At 38.5% G+C, this 19,240-nt stretch overlaps 1 protein-coding gene across 4 annotated transcripts in view; it reads left to right on the top strand.

The window, feature by feature from the left end:
• The window catches only part of LOC136854671 (protogenin B-like), a 507,887-nt gene that overhangs the window by 300,219 nt on the left and 188,428 nt on the right, over positions 1-19,240 (top strand). For all 4 annotated transcript variants that reach the window (XM_067131267.1, XM_067131266.1, XM_067131269.1 and 1 more), the window contains 2 exons: positions 1-171; positions 16,590-16,701. The exon at positions 1-171 is cut by the window's left edge and continues 119 nt beyond it. In XM_067131267.1, the coding sequence (XP_066987368.1) occupies positions 1-171; positions 16,590-16,701 (283 nt within the window). The remainder of the gene's footprint in view (positions 172-16,589; positions 16,702-19,240) is intronic.

Genomic DNA, 19,240 nt, shown 5'->3' with positions numbered 1-19,240 from the left:
ACTGGTGGCGGGGGGAGTGGCAGCAGCAGCGGCGGCAGCGCCCACACCCAGGCTCCGCGGACGCCCTCGCCCTACGAATGGATCAACGTCGATTGGAGACTCAATAACGTCTCGGTGGATGATCGGCGGAGGTATTACGTCACCCCCGACGGCCATCTCAACATCACTAAGGTAAGGCCTCTGGGAAGAGGCTATTGATTGATTAGTGTCAGGTTTTTGGCATTGCTGGATATTGTTCATTTTGACTAAGAAAAGGAAAAGACAGTGGAAGAAGAACGAGAGTGGAAAGTTGAGGTGGCTCCACATATTTACTTCCAGAGAATAGAGGAGGACTTTTACCAGTAACATTTATGGTTTTCTTTAGTTTTCTGCATTTCCAAGAAATGGGAAAGACCCTTCAAATACTATGAGGGTTAACAGTCGCTTTATGGAGTAAATAGAATGACCCCGTAAAACTTTGGCTCAAATACGCTTGCAGTCCTGATGTTAACCATTAACATGAGTAAGTCAGAATCACTGAATTCCGTGAAGGCAGCTCATTTGGGCGTTCGTGATCATATTTCTGGTGAGATGTAAAGTGGTTTGGTTTAATGTCAACTTAACAGGAATACTAACGATGTTGGTCATGCATAGTTTTTTTCTATAACCTGTGTATACCGTCTTTCCTTGAGATTCAGTTTGATGAGCAAGCTCTCTCAGTGTGGGTCCCTATGCTCAGTTTTAATCCTTTGGGCCGGCTTGATTCCCGACTCAGCCTCACCGTATAGAGAAAGGAAGTGAAGTGTTCATGTGATACATCTGTCTTTGCCACACCTGGTGATGTCTCTTGAACCTGACTGAAAATTGCACCAAGACTTGCCTTCCTTCTCTTCCTGATGACTGCTTCTTCAGGCCTCCTTGTTAGCTGAAGCAGATGAACAAGATTCTTCTTATTGGATGTTTTGCTCTCTCTCTCTCTCTCTCTCTCTCTCTCTCTCTCTCTCTCTCTCTCTCTCTCTCTCTCTTACGTAGTTGCTGTGGTGATATATTCATTCATGTTTGTTTATGGCATAGCAAGTGCAGTTAAGAATAGTAACCTCTTATATCATCATGGAATATTGTGGATTTATATGAATAATATGCTCTGTGGCAATATATTTCAACCCTTTATACGTGATGGTTTTAGAGTAAAGTATGCGTAAACATGTAGAAATATTCAAACTATATGCTGTTATTTCAACAAAAATTAAGTTATATGTTGTCGGAACCTAGTATTAGTATTAGTATTGTCATTTTCTTTAGGATTAGAGTTCATGTGTGTGTAGGCAAAGAACCCGGTGGTTAAGAGTATTTTTTTTTATTCCCAAGGTTGAAGCAATATGTTTTCAGTTTGGGCAAGCTTGCTTGTTATCTTTTTGATCCTTTCCGATGGATTGCCATCAAGTGGGCCATTGTGGGTGACGTCACACATGTCAGCACGCGTGTGTAGGTGTATGTGGGAGAGTGCGCATGCGTTTTACGGGGTTGCTTGCAGTGTACGTAAAGAGATTTGAATGAGATTCGCGAATGTTAGCCCTCCGGGCGCCATCGTGTGATGTTTAAAATTCTTCAAGAATCATAGAAACCATTGTTGAGTAAAGTGTGACGCATTTTCGACTCAGATCCAGATCGGATAACTTGGGGAAATAAGAAGGCTTGATGTTTGTTATCTTAATTGATGAAAGATTGGATAAGGATGTTTATGGATTGCCTGGTTTTTCTACACTGATGTGAGGCGGCAGTCCAAATTTCTTTGCAGTATATACAGTATTTGAATTCCGTATATGGCCTTTGACCCCGTTTCCACGTTAAGTTTTTAGTCAGCTCTTCTTTCCAGGAATCACTGTTCATAAAATCGACTTCCAGCTAGATTTCCTGATCCTTAAACCGAGCTTCCAGCTACGATCCACCATCCATAAATCCGGCTTCCACCGAGGATTCGCCATTCATAAATATGGCATACTTGGCATCAAATCTCACTGAACACGACTTCCCCCTAGGAGTTACTATCCCGAAGCTCCACCCGCAGTTAGGATGTGTTATCCATTAACTTGATTTTCAGCTCCAGTCAGTTATCCTTCAGTGAGCTCCAGCTTCGAAATCAGCGGCCAGCTGACATCTATCTATTCACCGCCCTTGAGTGCGACTTCTAACAAACACGTCGTGACTTGCAGCTAGGATTGCACATCGTGAACTTGACTTTCAACCAGGATGAAATCCGTGGCTGTGACTTGCAGCTAGGGCTCGCCATCCAAGAAGTATGAACTCATCCACTAGCCAGTATTCATCATCCATGGAATCGACTCTCAACAAGGGAATTAAATTCGACCATTAGCTCTGATTCGGAATTTGGTATCTCCCTATTATGTTCATCCAGGAACTCAAATCTGAAGTGACAGTTTGCTCCTCTTACTTTTATTCTTACCGAAACGTTGTCATTTCGAAATCGTCACCTCATCGGCCATCCGTAACCAACATTCTCTGCGAGACCTTCGTCCCATAACTTCGGTTCGATGCACGTCAGTTTTATTTTGGCTAAATGAGAGAGAAAGAGAGAGAGAGAGAGAATTCTTTCGATGGTACCGCTCGCAGTAAGGCGAGAGAAAGGAGGATAGGGGAGGGGTGGCTTGTGATAGTTGGGCACTGCGCAACAGTTTATGATTTAGTCGATACAGGATTTGGCTGAAGTTTTGGAGGAGGCGAGGAAGGGAAACTTTGAGGTCTGGAGGCAGCAAACCCAAAGGCTCTCGACACCATGCCACGACAACGACAACACTTACAATCACTGACGCCGTCGCACACCTTGAACATGCCCACCTGTGCTCAGATGTTCATTTGCTCAGTTTATATTCTTCAAGAATATTCCTTGATGAACGAGGACAATATATATATATATATATATATATATATATATATATATATATATATATATATATATATATATATATATATATATATATATATATATATATATATATATATATATATATATATATATATATATATATATATATATATATATATATATATATATATCATGCGGTCATATTTTTTACCTCAGAACACGTGTGTAGTGGGTCTCTTGAGAACGTTTCAATATACGTTTGTCAATTTAATGATGGTTCTTAGCACTGAAATCTTTCGATGTCGTTACCTTTTCTGAAATTGGTGTAAAACTACGTGTGTTTAGTATAGACTTAAAGTTGCTGTGACTGTTGATGTGACGATAACTTCCACGGTGTTTCAATTCGTTCCTTGTACTGTAGTAGCCTATATGACTGCTGACAAATTTGCGATGGTACTACCTGTACCAAATGTTGATTGTCTTTTGTCATTCAATAAATTTCCTCTCTTACAAGGTAATTTTTCACTTGCATTCGATGAAGTCCATTCTAAAGCTTATAAAGGTACTTGTGGTTCATAATTTATTAAGTGATTTTGAAGTAGATGCGATAAAATTTTCAGTTTTCAGTCAACTTTACTCCAACGGGGATACTTGGTAAAAAAACGAAAACGCAACAAGTGCGATTCTTCAGAAACTTTCGGTAGTATTTTGCTTGACTAGGTGTTATCGGATAGGTTCCCTTGAGCTAGATGGCGATTTTTATGGGCTGTTTTTTGTCATTTGAAAATGAAATCGAATATAACGTAGTATTTTTATTGTTATTGTTTTCCCCCACCGATGCTAAAACTGTGCCAGGACACATGCCATTTTGTCGCTATGCTTGTGCCATACCCAGCTTCCACATATTAGGGGAATTTTACTTTGGCAATTTTTGTCTGGAAAAGGTAAAGCTAAATTTTAAAAATTTGGCCAATTAGAGAGTAAAGCTTCATGACGAATATTAGGAGTCAGATGGCAGGATAGAGTTAGAAATAACACTGTAAGGGAAATGACGAAAGTTCTTTATGTGAATGAGGTGATGGTGAAGGGTGGGTGAAGTTGGTGAGTATCTTCTGGCCACCAGAAGAGTTGGAAGATCTGGACCTACTTCGACGAGAACTGAGACTGGAGACTGAAGATTCTTGGAAGGTGAAGCACCCTAAGGATGTGAGTGGCAGAAATTCATAAGAGGTCCTTTGCCTCTCACGACGTTCTAGGCGATGATGATGAAATGGTGACCCGCTCCCTGAATGTGATGCAGGTCACTTCAAACAATTACGTGTGCACATAGCAAATATCTTTCCTTGGTCCACTGAATAAATCACATGCTTCCTGTTCGTGAAGAATAACTTGCACTCCTGTTTTCAAGTCATCCAAGGTTCTAGAATATGTAGACCTTAGACATTTGTACTGTAGATCTTGGACCTAAACGATTTTGTTCTTGAAATCGTGTACATTTGGTAGGCGAACTGTTCTTCCACGCTAACTGAAATAACCGTTTAGAGATCTGTATATCCCTTTTGACGGGAATACACATAACTCTTGACCATACAGTAGGGCCTTTTAATGCAACTTTGGATTCACTCCAATTACGCAGTGGTAGGTTTTCATGGTCTTGTAGGTTACGTGTAAGGTGTGTCCAAATTTGGCGTTATAAAGTGGCTTGTATTTATTGGATTTCATCAACTAATGTCAAATCTTTTGTATGTCCTCTTTATGAAGCATAGTCATGATCCAGTCAGATCTCAAGAACTATGCTCTCAGTTGCCAGTAATGTACTCTGTTGTTGTTGTTTTTTCCGCGTAGATTGCCGCTAGGTTACGTTGTAAAATGCAGAATGACCGGATTTCAAACGAAATGCAGGTTAACGGATAAATGGTCTCTTACACAAAGATCAGCATCCGTGGTCCTGATATTAGTAAACTCAGTAAAATACGGAAAGTGTGAAGTTTAGTGTCTAGAGAATATTGTGTTTTAAAGGCCATATTTATCTTTCTAAGCATATTGTAAATATTACCTTGATGAATGGCCTATTTTGCTTTAAACATTATTTTGTCAGCCGCATGTACCGTATGTGTAGGAGAAACTTGGCTAACTGTCTTGGAAGGTTTGTGTGTTTATTTGTTGAGTGGCTCACTAGTAGTGTCGACAATACGTTCGGATACCCTGGTCAGTTTGTTATCGTGAAATAGCGACGATAGGATATTTTCAGCATCGTTCAAACTTTGTATCAATAAAATCACACTTTCTTCTTTTATTTTAGTCTTAGAAATTTGTTCATACGTTTGGAACAATGAATATACCATATATGCGTCAGCAGAATGAATGGCCATTTTTGAAAAAGGAATAATTTGTCAAGAAAAACAGGAAAACGGATTTTAAATATTTGAGATTAGAAAGATAGCTAAGTTCATAATTAAATTTGTTAAAAAAAAAAAAAAACTGATACTTCGAGGAAGTTATAGAAGCATGGCCTTTGAATTGAGCATTGCAGGATGCTTCCTCTCTCCGAAACGAATAGGACGCACTAACTCAAGAGGACGCAGGCACAAAAAATGATGCCTAAGGCCGGGTAATCACGATCAGGTTTACCTGTCAGTTCATCGAATGTGGCGTTAAAACTTACGTGTAGACGGCAGTTTATGGGCGGAGTCAGTCCACTCACCAGAACGGATGAACTGATGGAATTACCTTAAGTTCTTCCGACCGACTGACAGGTGATTGCATGTGCAGACTTGAGGGTCAGCAACGATTTCATGACAGTTCGCCGCCGGATTTCACCTGGGAAGGATCTCGGCCACTCTGACCAGAATATGAATAACATATGCATAGGCCTATTTCATTTCATTGTTAGACCCTGCAGTGCTGTTTGTTGACCGTTGTGAGTCAGAGTCATCTAATAGAAAATTAAAAAATATATTTCCATTTGATACAAACAATTTAGGCAAATGTCTTGCATTTTAGTGAAAGGTGTTACTGAGGAAGTAGGCTTCAAGGTTCGTTTCATAAATAACTGAACCAACTCGCAGTTCTAATTTACACTTATTCATTAATATTGTATGAAAATGGACATCTCTCTTTAATAGGCAATATTAGATTATGCTCTGTTAAGCCTTTTTGCTTCTTTCCTATTATTAATTGAATTGTCGCAGCAGCTAGCTCCACTCTTCATCAGCCAGCGATGCCCATATGCTGTATACTGTGTTACCTCGACGGAGACGAGGCGAGAACTGAGGACGATGTCCTCGAGTTGACAGTCCGACTGACAGTTCTATTTTGTCATGTGGAGGTTCATCCTTCGAACGGTCGCAGGTGAACTGACAGGTAAACCTGATCATGAATACCCGGCCTTAGGTGTTCAAAGCAAAATTACCAATGTTTAGAAAATAGAATTCGTCACTTAGAAAATCTTTGTAGAAAATAATGGGGAGAGTTGTTTGAGAGTAAGGAAACTCAGGCTAGGAAACATCAGTTTGAAGCGTTAATGAATTTTCATTTTAATTCTAGAGGCCTTCTGAAACTGTGGCGTGTGATACATTCCTTCAGGGAAAATTTGTGGCGTGTGATACATTCCTTTGGGAAAAATTTGAGATTCTCTTGATGCATTCACGTTCGTTGGCAGAGTGGGAAAACACCAAGTAAAACTCTGGAAAACATCTGAAGAATTTCAGTTAATTTACAGTCGAGTCCTCGGTTCTTCACCAGAACAAATAGGCGCAGATCCTGTCTTGATTAAATAGGGTGTGTGGGTACCCTAGCATTTTATGAGTGTCCGTAGCGAAACAAATAAAACATAATGCACTTGCTAGCTCCAAACCCTGGGAGATGGTTACATTCGTCAAGTGTGCTGTAGCGAATAAAGCCAACATTCATTTCTCCCTTGGGGCGTATGATACGCAAGGAAAGAATAGGAAATGAAATAAAATTATACAGGGCTCTAAGAGTTGTTATAGATTTCATGTACACACACACACACACACACACACACGCATATATATATGTATATGTATATTCACCCAGCACCACAATGGTCCCTTTGCTTGGCATATAAACAAGAAACGCTCGCAGGAGAGGTGAAAGGAAAGATCGTCGACACCTGAGATTTTGTCTGTATTTCAAGACCTGGTCACAGTAACCAGGTCTCGAAATACAAACGAAAACTCAGTGTCGGCGATCTATATATATATATATTTCACCTTGAGATATATTATATATATATATATATATATATATATATATATATATATATATATATATATATATATATATATATATATATATATATATATATATATATATATATATATATATATATATATATTATATAAGGATTGAATATGGAGAAAATATGTAGAAAAGTGCAGTACCTCTCTGTGGTCAGGAGATCCAACCCCTCGTTAGAAATACAAGCTGGTTAGTACATGCGCATTTGTGTCTGGGCAGTGGCGAGGTTGATCTTGCTGTATTATTTTCAAGCCAGCGGCACCAATTGACGCAATGAGTTATGCTTTTCGCTTAAGTATTTTATACTTTTCTATGAAATTGCTGATGGAACAGAGGGATTAATGCCTTGATCATTATTCGGCTTGAATGAAAATTTAAAGAAATAGGAAGGAGAAGAACATAATGTAAAGCCAAACACTGGCCTCATAGGTCCCAGCGCTTGGCCTTCGGCCTAAATGTTATATTCTATCCATTCTAACACCCAGCGATGTTAAGGTCCTCTCCGTTAAGTGTAAGGAATTCCAAGACAAAATGCGGGATTAGAAATCCATCGCGTGATGGTAAATGGAATGACAGTAGTTAAACTTACGCAGCCAAGAAATGCTTATAAAATTGGAGAGAGCGTCCAGAGTATTGTTTTTGATCTTAGCTGCACGGAAGGGAAAGCTAAGAAACACCACTCGGTTACAGAAGCAATATTTCTTACGGTAAGGAAACTCACGGTTTGAGATTGAATACTTAAAATAATTCAAGACAGCATTTTCTGTCAAAATATTTTTTATATAAAATAGCCAGACGACATCAGATTAAAAGGCGAAGTATTCATGAGAAACATAAAATATTATCAGTTCACAGGCAAAAAAGTACAGTAAGTTAATAAATGACCGTTGGAGTGCAAGAAAAGGCGTACAAAAGTTGTTGGGTGGAAATTTCTTATAGTAAGTTTGTAAACCGAAAATTTATTTCAGTTGTATGTATATATATGTGTGTATGTATATACTGTAAAGAGGTGGGAGATGGGAAAAGCAACATTTGGTGGGATTCCAAGTGGGATATTACATGGCAGTGGTGATTGCGTGATTGAATAGCTGACTAGTGTTTGTAAGATATTATGAGTGGGAAAAATTATTCCAGCTTTGGATGAGAGGAATAATTGCTCTTATGTACAACTGTAAAGACAATGCAGGTGAATGTGAGAATTATAGGGCCATATTTTTACTTAGTATGCCTGGAAAGGTGTACGGTGCGATTTTGATTTTAAAGATAAGAAAATGGATGGACGGATTCATAGGGAAAGAACATTTTGGGTTACGTCAAGGAGGACAGTCTGTGGATCAAATTTCTGGTTTGAAAAAATTATTTAAGAACCTTAGAAGTGTTTTTTATGAAGGAAGCCAAGAATGTATTAGGATATTTAGACAGGAGAGTGACTGGTTTGTTGTAAAGTGGGTATGAGACAGAAGAGGAAAGACTGTTCAGTATTTTGGTGGGCGTAGTGAAGGGAGAAGTCAGAAAAAAGAAGTGCGTGAAGTTTAAAAGTCAGGGAAAAGAAATTCAGTCATGAATTCAGTGTAGGCAAAGTGAAGAGGTGAGGTGAGGGTCAGACGACAGAATGATGGCACGTGTCTCCATGGAAGACAAGAGAAGTGCTTCACCTATTTAGAACCAGTATTCTTGCCAGGGACAAATAAGTTTATTATAGAGAAACTGCGGTAGAGCTTTTTTTTTTTTTTTGTATTATTAAATTGATACAGGAAGGAACTCTTTCCAAGACCCGCGGGAAATAACCTGAACATACAAAGTGTGAAAAGAAGTGAGGCTGTAATAAAAAAGAACAGAAATGGGTCACTGTAGAGGAATAATTACAAACATTTCATGTATATGTTCATGCGTGTGTATGTTTGGACACATGTGGTTAGATGTGTTTTGTTTCATTGAGAAGTGACAGACGAATGGCGAATGCCGTTTTACACCTTTTAAAGATTTCGTTCACCAACCCCTCGAGTACATAATCTCATTTTGTAAACCACACAATAGGAGCACTGTCTTCTGAATGCGCTACGGAGAGTTTCATCATCCAGGTGAAACAGATCTTACCTTGCACTTTGGCAGAGAGTTTAACGAATCTATGGGAACTGCTTCCCATACAGAAACAGCGAAGCATCTGGAGAATTCCCAAATGTGAGAGAGATTTGTTGGATCGTAAGGGATGTTTTGCTGCTCGATCAGAGTGTCAGTTATTTGAATGCTTTAGTTCTTTGGAAAGTATTGATACATCCATGGTCTTCCGTAAGCCTTATAGTTTCTGATACTTCGTTTATCACGTGCAGTTGTTTCATTATTATACTTTAAGGAAACATTCCAGTTTTTTGTTGGTTGTAGAATAAGTTTACAACAGTTCGATAATAGTATCAGGTGTTTTATGTTATGATTATCTTGTGCCTAGTATATCTGTTATAGATTTTACACTTTCCTACAGATTTTTTCAATAATAGTATCATGTTTCAATAGTGTCATGTTTTTATGTTATTATCTTGTGCCTAGTATATCTGTTATTATAGATTTTACTCTTTGCCACAGATTTTTTTTCAAACCTTGCAAGTAACCCTAGGCGCACGAAGCTTAAAAAGTTTATAGCAAAAGAATTCTCTCTCTCTCTCTCTCTCTCTCTCTCTCTCTCTCTCTCTCTCTCTCTCTCTCTCTCTCTCTCTCTCTCTCTCTCTGTCCTTAAAAGCAGGCAGTTGGAATGGGGACCTTTTTCCTCTCCTGAGAACATCCACGGACGTTCACTGTAGAGTAGTCTAATTCGCCTTATTTTCTTTCATGTCTGTGGAGGAACATGGCTTAACTTTATGTATCACATACGAAAATAATGTACGTAAAATAACTAACTGGTATGAGCGATATAAGGAAATGCTCGAAGTAGAGGAATAAATCGAAGAGGAAACAACATTGACGAAAAGGTGGTCGCAGGTCAGAGGCGTGTTTAAATTCTTATACCCAGAAATCTCTATTTTTTAACTCGTCCAGAGAAGTAACCGTGATGTATAAATCGGTGTTATTTCGATTAGACATTTCATTACATTGGGTCTCTCTGTTGGCAGTACAGGCCTTACCTTTTCTTAAATAAGAATTGGTGTAACTGTAGATAATTTTTTGTTGGGCAAGAAGCCTTCGACAGAACAAAATGAAAGCGTGGTTTATGGTCGTAATTTATCATCAGTGTTTGTTTGTTGATATAAATAACCTAATAGTTAACTTCCTTATCGATTTGGGTTCCATTAACTGATATGCGTTCGTTTTACAACGAAGTCGGCCGAATTGAATTTGTAAATTATGCACACACTCACTCAGATATGTATGTATGTTGTCAAAAGCACAAACAATTATTTCGTACTGTATTTGTATTTATGTGTTTATGTTCGTCAGATTTTGCAGCTGCAAGGCAAAAAGTTGTGACAGAAAGTTGTGACTGTACGGAAAATAATGATAGCGATCTTGCTGAAGTTTGATCTGTTGTTCTTCTAAATCACTTTTTAGCTCTCTCTCTCTCTCTCTCTCTCTCTCTCTCTCTCTCTCTCTCTCTCTCTCTCTCTCTCTCTCTCTCTCTCTCTCAGCGTCGTAATCTGGAATATGTTGTTCGATCCGGGCTTCGTAATCTAGAGGGTTTAGTTCGATCTCACCATCATCTTTATGGAAGGCTGGATCGATCTTGACAGTGGTATGGAATATTCGGAACGGTCTGGAACGGTTGGCCATCACCTGAATTTCACAGGAACTGCTTTGAAAAACGAAGAATTTAACGTCATGAGTGAAGTCGTTGGTGGCCGTTCGAGTGATTCTAATGAATAGGTGAAAACACCCATTGTTTTCCGGAAACTCCTTCTCCACGCATTCACACATCCGAAATATTTAGAAGTTCATTATTAACTTCCATCCATAGTTTTCTCAAGTCAGGTAATCTTAACATTTGTACAACTCACTTTCAAAAAGTAGGATTACTGGACATATAAAATCATTTGAAATATTCATAAGTTCACAGCAATAAAGTTATAGTAGTCGAAGACCAACATTGACGAAAAGGTGGTCTGATGTTTATATTCTTATATTTAGAAATCTCTATTTTTAACCGTCAGTTTTCAATCGGCGTTATTTCATTAGACATTTAATTACATTGGTCCCCATGTCTATCTCTGTTCCTTGTAATTTTAAATAAGAATTGTGTAATGCTCATTTTTGTTGGGCAAGGCCTTTGACAGAACAAAATGAAAACCGTGACTCGTAATTTAGCATCAGTGTATGTTTGTTGATATAAATAACCTAATAGTTAACTTCATATCGATAAGCTTCCATTTAAGGATTTTTACAATGGCATTCACTCAGATATGTTAAAAGCACAAAAATGTTTGCATATGTATAAGGTGAGAGATGCACGGACCTTTTTTTTTATAATTTAACACCACTGTTCCTTTTCGTAGTTTAAGCGCGCAAGCATTACTTTACAGTGCTTATAACCTGTGTTATGTTTTCCGAAGTTTTAGAGCCAATTATTGTGTTTCCTTATTGCTTTATTTACGTTCTTGAAATTGTTGGTTCTTCTAATAAATAGGGCACCCATTGATTTCAATATAGTAAATTTTTTTCCTTCCATGAAGTATAATCTTAACATTTGAAAGAGTGGTTTTGGTGCTGTTCGGACCATATTTTAACAGTGAGTGATGTAATGCTCAGAAGGCATTAAGTGCTTTTCAATAATTCCGTTAGGAATGTTTGTTATTTGTAAATGAAGCAGAGTTTGGTCAAATTACTTTACAGTTAAACCTTCATGTTTTCACAGGTTTATACACTATATATAATGAAAGATATATTTATATATATATTATATAACCTAATATAAATAAGCAGAGTTTGGTCAAATATATATATATTTATATATATATATATATATATATATATATATATATATATATATATATATATATATATATATATATATATATATATATATATATATATATATATATATATAACCACACGGAAAAACGAGAAAGGTGTTTATATCCTGACTAGTTTCGGCTTCATTGCCAAGCCATTTTCAGAGGACCGCCAAGTATATGTAGATATTTACAATAACTATATTTATGCCCTCGGTCAGTACATGCGAACATACATACGGTATGCTCTCGTGTATTGCCCCATATGTGTGTGTTTGTGTCTGGCTCTTGTTAGGTGGAAGAAATAAACTGAGATTGCACTGGACAAACTTCGTTCATTGACTTTCTCTCTACTACCATACTTTGGAATTCTCTCCCTGCATTTGTTTTCTTAATTCTTATAACTTGTAAGACTCTGAGATTGTATTTTCCTTGTGGGTAAATGAAGTCTTCATTATTCTTTGGTCTTCAGTATTGGGCGAGAGAAGGGCCTTCAGTTGCACGTCTCATTGTCCTTTTAACTTCAAAAATCGAAAGTGAAAGTAAACGTAACAGCTTTTTTTATTGTTGCTACTTTTGCTACTACAACTACCGCCGCTACTACCCTACCACCACCGGTGATGCTACTCGAATAGCAACAAAAGCGTTCTGTTTACTGTAATTACAGTGGGAGGTAATGTCGTAAATCTTGTAAATGCGTCTGTCAGGAACTTCCGAAGGAAACAACCTTATTGAACTACTGAGGTGCACGATATCCGTCACAAAGATGTCATAGTTGTTACTAAATGATGGGGTAACGGACACCGGTTGTTATTCAGAGAGAGAGAGAGAGAGAGAGAGAGAGAGAGAGAGAGAGAGAGAGAGAGAGAGAGAGAGAGAGAGAGAGGACTTTGCAGAACAAGGGAGGGCCAGAAGGAGGACGTTTGTGGGTGCAAGGGAATGGCAGCATGTGGCTCGGCTCATTACCATACATATGAGGCCATGTTGACAGTGGAGGGCAGACCCAGTGTGTGTGTGTGTATGTGTGTGTTTGAGGTAAGAGAGAGAGAGAGAGAGAGAGAGAGAGGCCTCCTCCTCCTCCTCCTTCCTCGCCTACATTATAATGATTACTCTCTCTTAGCTCCCCTTTCCCTCCTTTTCTCCCCCATTTTTCAGCTCTCTCTCTCTCTCTCTCTCTCTCTCTCTCTCTCTCTCTCTCTCTCTCTCTCTCTCTCTCTCTCTCTAAGATCCAGAGGACTTCTGTAACTTCTCTGTAGTTTCTTACGTAAGCCCCTTGCGTCTGTTTTTTTCACTTGAGTGTTCATTCCATCATTTTGTCATTTTCGCCTGGTGTTTACACCTCTCCACCCGGCCCCCACAACCCTCCCCCCTCCCAGTCTCGCCTTTCTTACCGTCCTCTCACCTCTCGTCTAGTTTGCACCTTTCTGTTGGAACCCTCATAACCAACCCCAACCCCCCATCAACCTCCCCTCCGTCTTTCCATTTGACCCACCCCTAAAATCACTTGAGCTTTAGCATACTGTAGGTAGGTTCTCGAAAGCATACACGACGCAGTGGTTGAAAGTAAGGTAGCGAAAGGCGGGGTCATTATCTTTGTGACGAATCAAAGGAAACTAGTGTGGATAAGCAGTCGTCTTTTGATCAATTTTTTTTTTTTTTTTTTTTTTTTTTCTGTTCTCTGCACCTTTTTGATATTTTTTATTACCATTTAATATACTTCATTTCCATCTTGTTTATCCTATCTTTTTACCTCTTATTAAATTTTATTCTCTACCGTTGTTATTCTTGCTCTTTAAATAATTTCCCTCCAATCATATGATTTTACTCCATTTTTTATTATTAATATATTGAAATGTGCGTTACTTTTTTATTTCATATTTTTTATTTTAATTTTCCTTTTCTGTTCTCTATAGTATAATTATTTTGTCCTCTTTTTATTCAGGTTTCCTCAAATCCGTTGAAACTATGCCCCACTGAGCTGGGGTTGGGCCACACTAGCGTTCAAGGTGTTTTATGTGAATTTGTAGGACGAAGTAAAGTCCTCTTCCCAAGAACATTTTGTCAGATTAATATGATTTGTGCCCTTGTGGAGCAAATTCAAGGTGGCTCAAACCCTGGCCTCTGGGGCCAAGGTGAGGGCCACACTAAAGGGTCCATAGCTTTACATAGGAATGTGTCTTCAGAAATATTCTCAAGAACAATTGACCTACAGTTTGTTAAATTGATGTGCAATTATCTGCTTGTATTATAGAATTCAAGTTTGTTAAAACCAGGAGGTCCATGATCTACGTTCAGTTTTAATTAGGAATATATAGGAAAAGCTCAGTATCGTGTGCTTGTAAGTGGAGCAAAGTGACTCGGGTAAAAACTGTAGCCCAAGTGCCTTTTGTTTTCCATTTTATTCCCCTTAGACTTTTTTTTTTTTTTTATTAATTCTCACTTTTCCATCAGAAATGCAACGAATTACCCCCAAAAAAATCTCAGTTAAAAAAAGGAAAAATAGAAGACTAGAGAAGCCTGGTTTAAGGAAAGAAAAATTATTTTTAAAGGCTCTCTCTCTCTCTCTCTCTCTCTCTCTCTCTCTCTCTCTCTCTCTCTCTCTCTCTCTCTCTCTCTCTCTCTCTCTCTCTCTCTCTCACAATGGCCTCGCAGCACAGATATAAAAGTCCAGCATGCCATTGTTGACCTAAGCAGTAAATTGTATACATAATTGTTAGTCGACTGTTGTGAGCTACAGCTCTGAAGAATGTGGTATTCTTGGTTGCAGCCTCTTTGTATGATGAAAGAGAAGTAAGAGTGAGAGAAGAAAAATTAAAGATGTGAGTGATCACTATTCATCTGAATGTAAATTCTCTTGATATAATAAGAATCAGCCTCGGCGGTTTTTAATTACATCTGAAGAGATATAGGTGAAATTATTCTTTTGGTCCTTTATGAAATTCATTCTCTCTCTCTCTCTCTCTCTCTCTCTCTCTCTCTCTCTCTCTCTCTCTCTCTCTCTCTCTCTCTCTCTCTCTCTCTCTTAAATAGATTTTCTATTAATTGTATCAAGGGTTTCTAATGGTATAGAATGACATATGTGGCCTTTTTCATGTAGGAATAAAAAACGTACTGCAAATATTATTATTGATAAATCTGAATTATGATGTTCCAGCTGCTATCCTGTTCATTAGTAGAATATTAGATTTTAATTGTCTACATATATTTAAAATGTCAGAAATATATATATATATATATATATATATATATATATATATATATATATATATATATATATATATATATATATATATATATATATATATAAGAGAGAGAGAGAGAGAGAGATTGCATGTAGCAAGAGAAACTTTTTTAATAGTGAGTGTATAATTTCTTTTAATTGAAAACATTGAGAGTGTACTAGGGCGTGTTTGGCAGTGTCCGAAACTTTACCTAGCTAGGTTTGTTAGGAGCATGAAAGGGTTTTTGGGCTAAGTCACTTAAATTCAAAGGTGTGTGTGACGGAGAAAGTGGTGGCTTTGTTTGTAGGTATGGAGTTCTTGGAGTAAATGAGAATGGAGTCTAGTGTAGAAATATGTTTGGGAAGGGACTTGAGTATTAGACATACATGTCTTCTAGGGTAAATTTTCTCAAGTATTTTTGGGAAAGTGGGCATGGTGGCGAAAAATTTGTTGGATATTGTGTTAGTACAAATTAGAGGAAAATGAAAGTTGATGGATGAATTTGTGAGGAGAGGAGTTGCCAGAAGTATTTCTGATGATTATTTGATTGAAACAAAAGTTAAGGGGGGTGGACTTGAAGTGGGTGGAAAAGGTAGTCAGTTGGGAATTGTGTGGAAATTAGAGGTAGGGAGGGAATAAAACTAAGTAGTGTTTGGATGAAATGAGATGTTTAGTGAACAAATAAAAACGCAATTGTTCCGACACGATATACAAACCGTCGTCCCTTTACATTAGGAATTACTTTCAGCGTAGGCTGCTGAAAGTAATTCCTAAAGTAAAGGACCTCGGGTTTGTATAGTTAGGAAAAATACAGTTTAACTTTCAAAAATTGTGATTTTTATAAAAACAGATCATGCATTAGAATAGAAAGAAGGGTGGTAGGTTGTTTTAAAGAATATATAATTCAGAAGTGTTGGGGAATACATTAAGGAAACTTTTCAAGTCCTGAGGAAGTGAAATGAGAAAGAATGGTCAATGATAGCCAGCAATTGGTATGTGAATGTCATAGTGTCAGTAAGCGAGTATGAGGTGCCGTTGAAGAACCCTTTGTCTAAGAGTATGGAGCAGTTAATTTCGTGGGAGATTTCTGTACCAGTGCTCGTCCACCTTTTGCAGTTGAAGACTATGAATTTGGGAGAAAACAGTTACACACACACAGATATATAAGCGTGTGTGTTTGTGTTTTTGTGTGTGCGTGTGAGAGAGAGATAAGGTATGGATTTATCTGTGTAACACTAGAGAGCTATAATCACGTTTAGGTAGCAATTGAAAGGCTTTGTAGTCGCCTTTAATTTTCCTTTCTTTCAGGTGACGCATCGTCGTGGTCGGATGCGGGCTTCGAACGAGGGGGAGTTCCAGTGTGTGGTGACCACCCCCGCGGGCGTCATCACCAGCCCACTCATTCATTTATACGTCGCTAGTGAGTATGATTGCTGTCATTTGGATACGTTAAAAATTTCAGTCTTATCATTTTTTCATTTTTCATAAGTCCTCAGTCGTCAGTGTTCCCGGAGAAGGATGTTCGTTTATAATTTTTATACTCGTCTGTTTTTAACCTTTTTTATGCTTAGTACACGCAAGATTTGTTGTGTATTTTTTACGGAGTTATTTCTGTGAGGTTTAGTCTGTTGCAGGTACTGCGTGAACATTGTGGGATTTTAAGGTTTTTTTCCTTTTATACGCCACCCTTTCGTCACCAACTATAGAATAATTCTCTTAACATTTGTTGTATTGGCCCGAGTTCCTTGACTACGAAATGGGTTTCCATAATATTTAGTTTTATTACCTTGACCCTCACATCTATACGTGCAACAGTACCCTCACACCTAAAATACCTACTTCCATACAGTCACACACATGCATGGTATATATATATATATATATATATATATATATATATATATATATATATATATATATATATATATGTGTGTGTGTGTGTGTGTGTGTGTGTTTGTTTGTGTGTGTTCTCTGAATACGGGTAAATATTGGCTAGCAAAAACCTAGTTGAAGGCAAACATACTTATGTTGGCTTTTTGCTGGAAAGGGAAGTAATTATCCGTTTGACAACTGGAATTAATTAATTTTAAATATGTACATGTAATATTTTTGCACCTTCAAACAATTTTTTAGTACTCTTTGCTGTGCTATGGCTGGAAAGCAAATATATCGAAGTTTTGTTTAATGCAAAAAGGTTTCTGTATATCTACTTTTGGCTGATATTTTGTTTACAGCAAAGTATAGAAAGGTTTGTTAAAGTGCTTATTTGTTCCGACACAAATACGAACCTACACTTTCATATACGGAATACTAGTGCTTAGCACGCTTTGGCGGTTACTGAATCGTCTCAAAAAACAAAATCATAATGGTTAGGCCTATGATCGCCGACGACTTAAACTGACCTTAACCTAACATTGTGCTTGCAGCCACGTCTGTTTTCACATTCTCACTGAGTCGTCTCCCATTTTTACACTGTGCTTTGTCTTTGTGCATACCCACTACAAGTTCTTTATCATCAAGCCGTAACCTGAAGTATTTTCTCCCTTCAGCATTAACATATTGTGCAGTGCTTTCTGTTTTTATTTCGATTTTGCAACTAGTTTGGCACGGGGAAAGTAGTGCGTACTTGTGCATAGGAGCACGAATCTGTGGTGGCCTCCTTAGTGTGTAGCGAGTGATAACATGATGCTCGTATGCGTCGAGTTTTTTCTCCCTTGCTTTTAGAGTGTGACCCAATGTTCTGTTTGAAAGACAAGAATTTTACTTTTACTTTTAGGTTCCTTGCTTTTAGAGTGTGAGCCAATGTTCTGTTTGAAAGACAAGTGTTTTACTTTTACTGTGAGGCCCTCCTGGTGATTTCTAGTGAATAATTTAGGTTTTTCACACCATTTGTGCTCTCCCAAAAGTGCCATGTGGTACCCACGTGCATTTCATTTTCAACTGTCTTAAGCCTAATGTGCAGCGTTGTATAGGCAGAGATAAGCCTCCTGCAAATTTTTGTCTCCTGTAGTGGTAGACCCCCCACTTGGTTTGCACCCAGCAAGGGGAAAGAGTGCTCAAGCGATGCCACGTGCAAGGAGTGTGCAGGCTGGCCCTCACCAGTGGGTGAAGTACAAGAGGAATTGTAGGAAGGTCAATACTAGCTCCAGAGAACCCATTCCTAGTTTTTCTCCTTGCCATCCATCAGTCCCTTTGTCATCAACTCCCCTCCTCCAGTGATGTGTGTGAAGGACTTGTTCATGACCGCATCTCCAGCAGGAAGGCACAGAGCAAAGGATGTCTTCCAGAAATTTCCACAATGTCTGGAACATGAAACCCAGGTTAATCTTCCAGTGGAGCCAACTGATGCTAGAAGGCTGATCTCCATTTACCAGCATGTGGTCTCAAAAGACAAGAGACCAATGAGAAGTAGGTCTCGACCAACAAGAAGAGAGCGAGGCCCAGTACCCCTTCCATCCAAGTAATCAAAGGGTGGAGGATGTTTTTTGATGGTTGAGGGACTGTTCATGGAAGATCTCTTCATCAGGTTTCCTTAATGAGAGCTTTCCTGCATCCAGTCGGAGAAGTAGATCGTACCAGGGGTGGAGCAGGGAGGAGGCGCTGCTTGGGTAGAAGTGCATCCCACTACAGCAAAAGACCTATGAAGAGCCAGCAGGGCCAACAACAGAGTGACACCACCACCAAACATTCCTCCAGGCAACATCCCTGCTCTCACTTGAGAAGTAGTTTGGACAGATCCCGAGTTCCTCGCTGGGTGAGCGGGTTCCGTTCTCAACTAACACTCTGGTGGTCGCGAGTTCGAATCTCCGACCGGCCAGTGAAGAACAAGAGGAATTTGTTTCTGGTGATAGAAATTCATTTCTCGCTATAATGTGGTTCGGATTCCACAATAAGCTGTAGGTCCCGTTGCTAGGTAACCAATTGGTTCTTTGCCACGTAAAAATAAATCTAATCCTTCG

This window comes from Macrobrachium rosenbergii, chromosome 29, assembly GCF_040412425.1.
Source record: "Macrobrachium rosenbergii isolate ZJJX-2024 chromosome 29, ASM4041242v1, whole genome shotgun sequence".
NCBI classification, from domain to species: domain Eukaryota; kingdom Metazoa; phylum Arthropoda; class Malacostraca; order Decapoda; family Palaemonidae; genus Macrobrachium; species Macrobrachium rosenbergii.
Note: the sequence above shows the minus strand (reverse complement) of the source record. Positions and strands in the feature narration are given on the sequence as shown.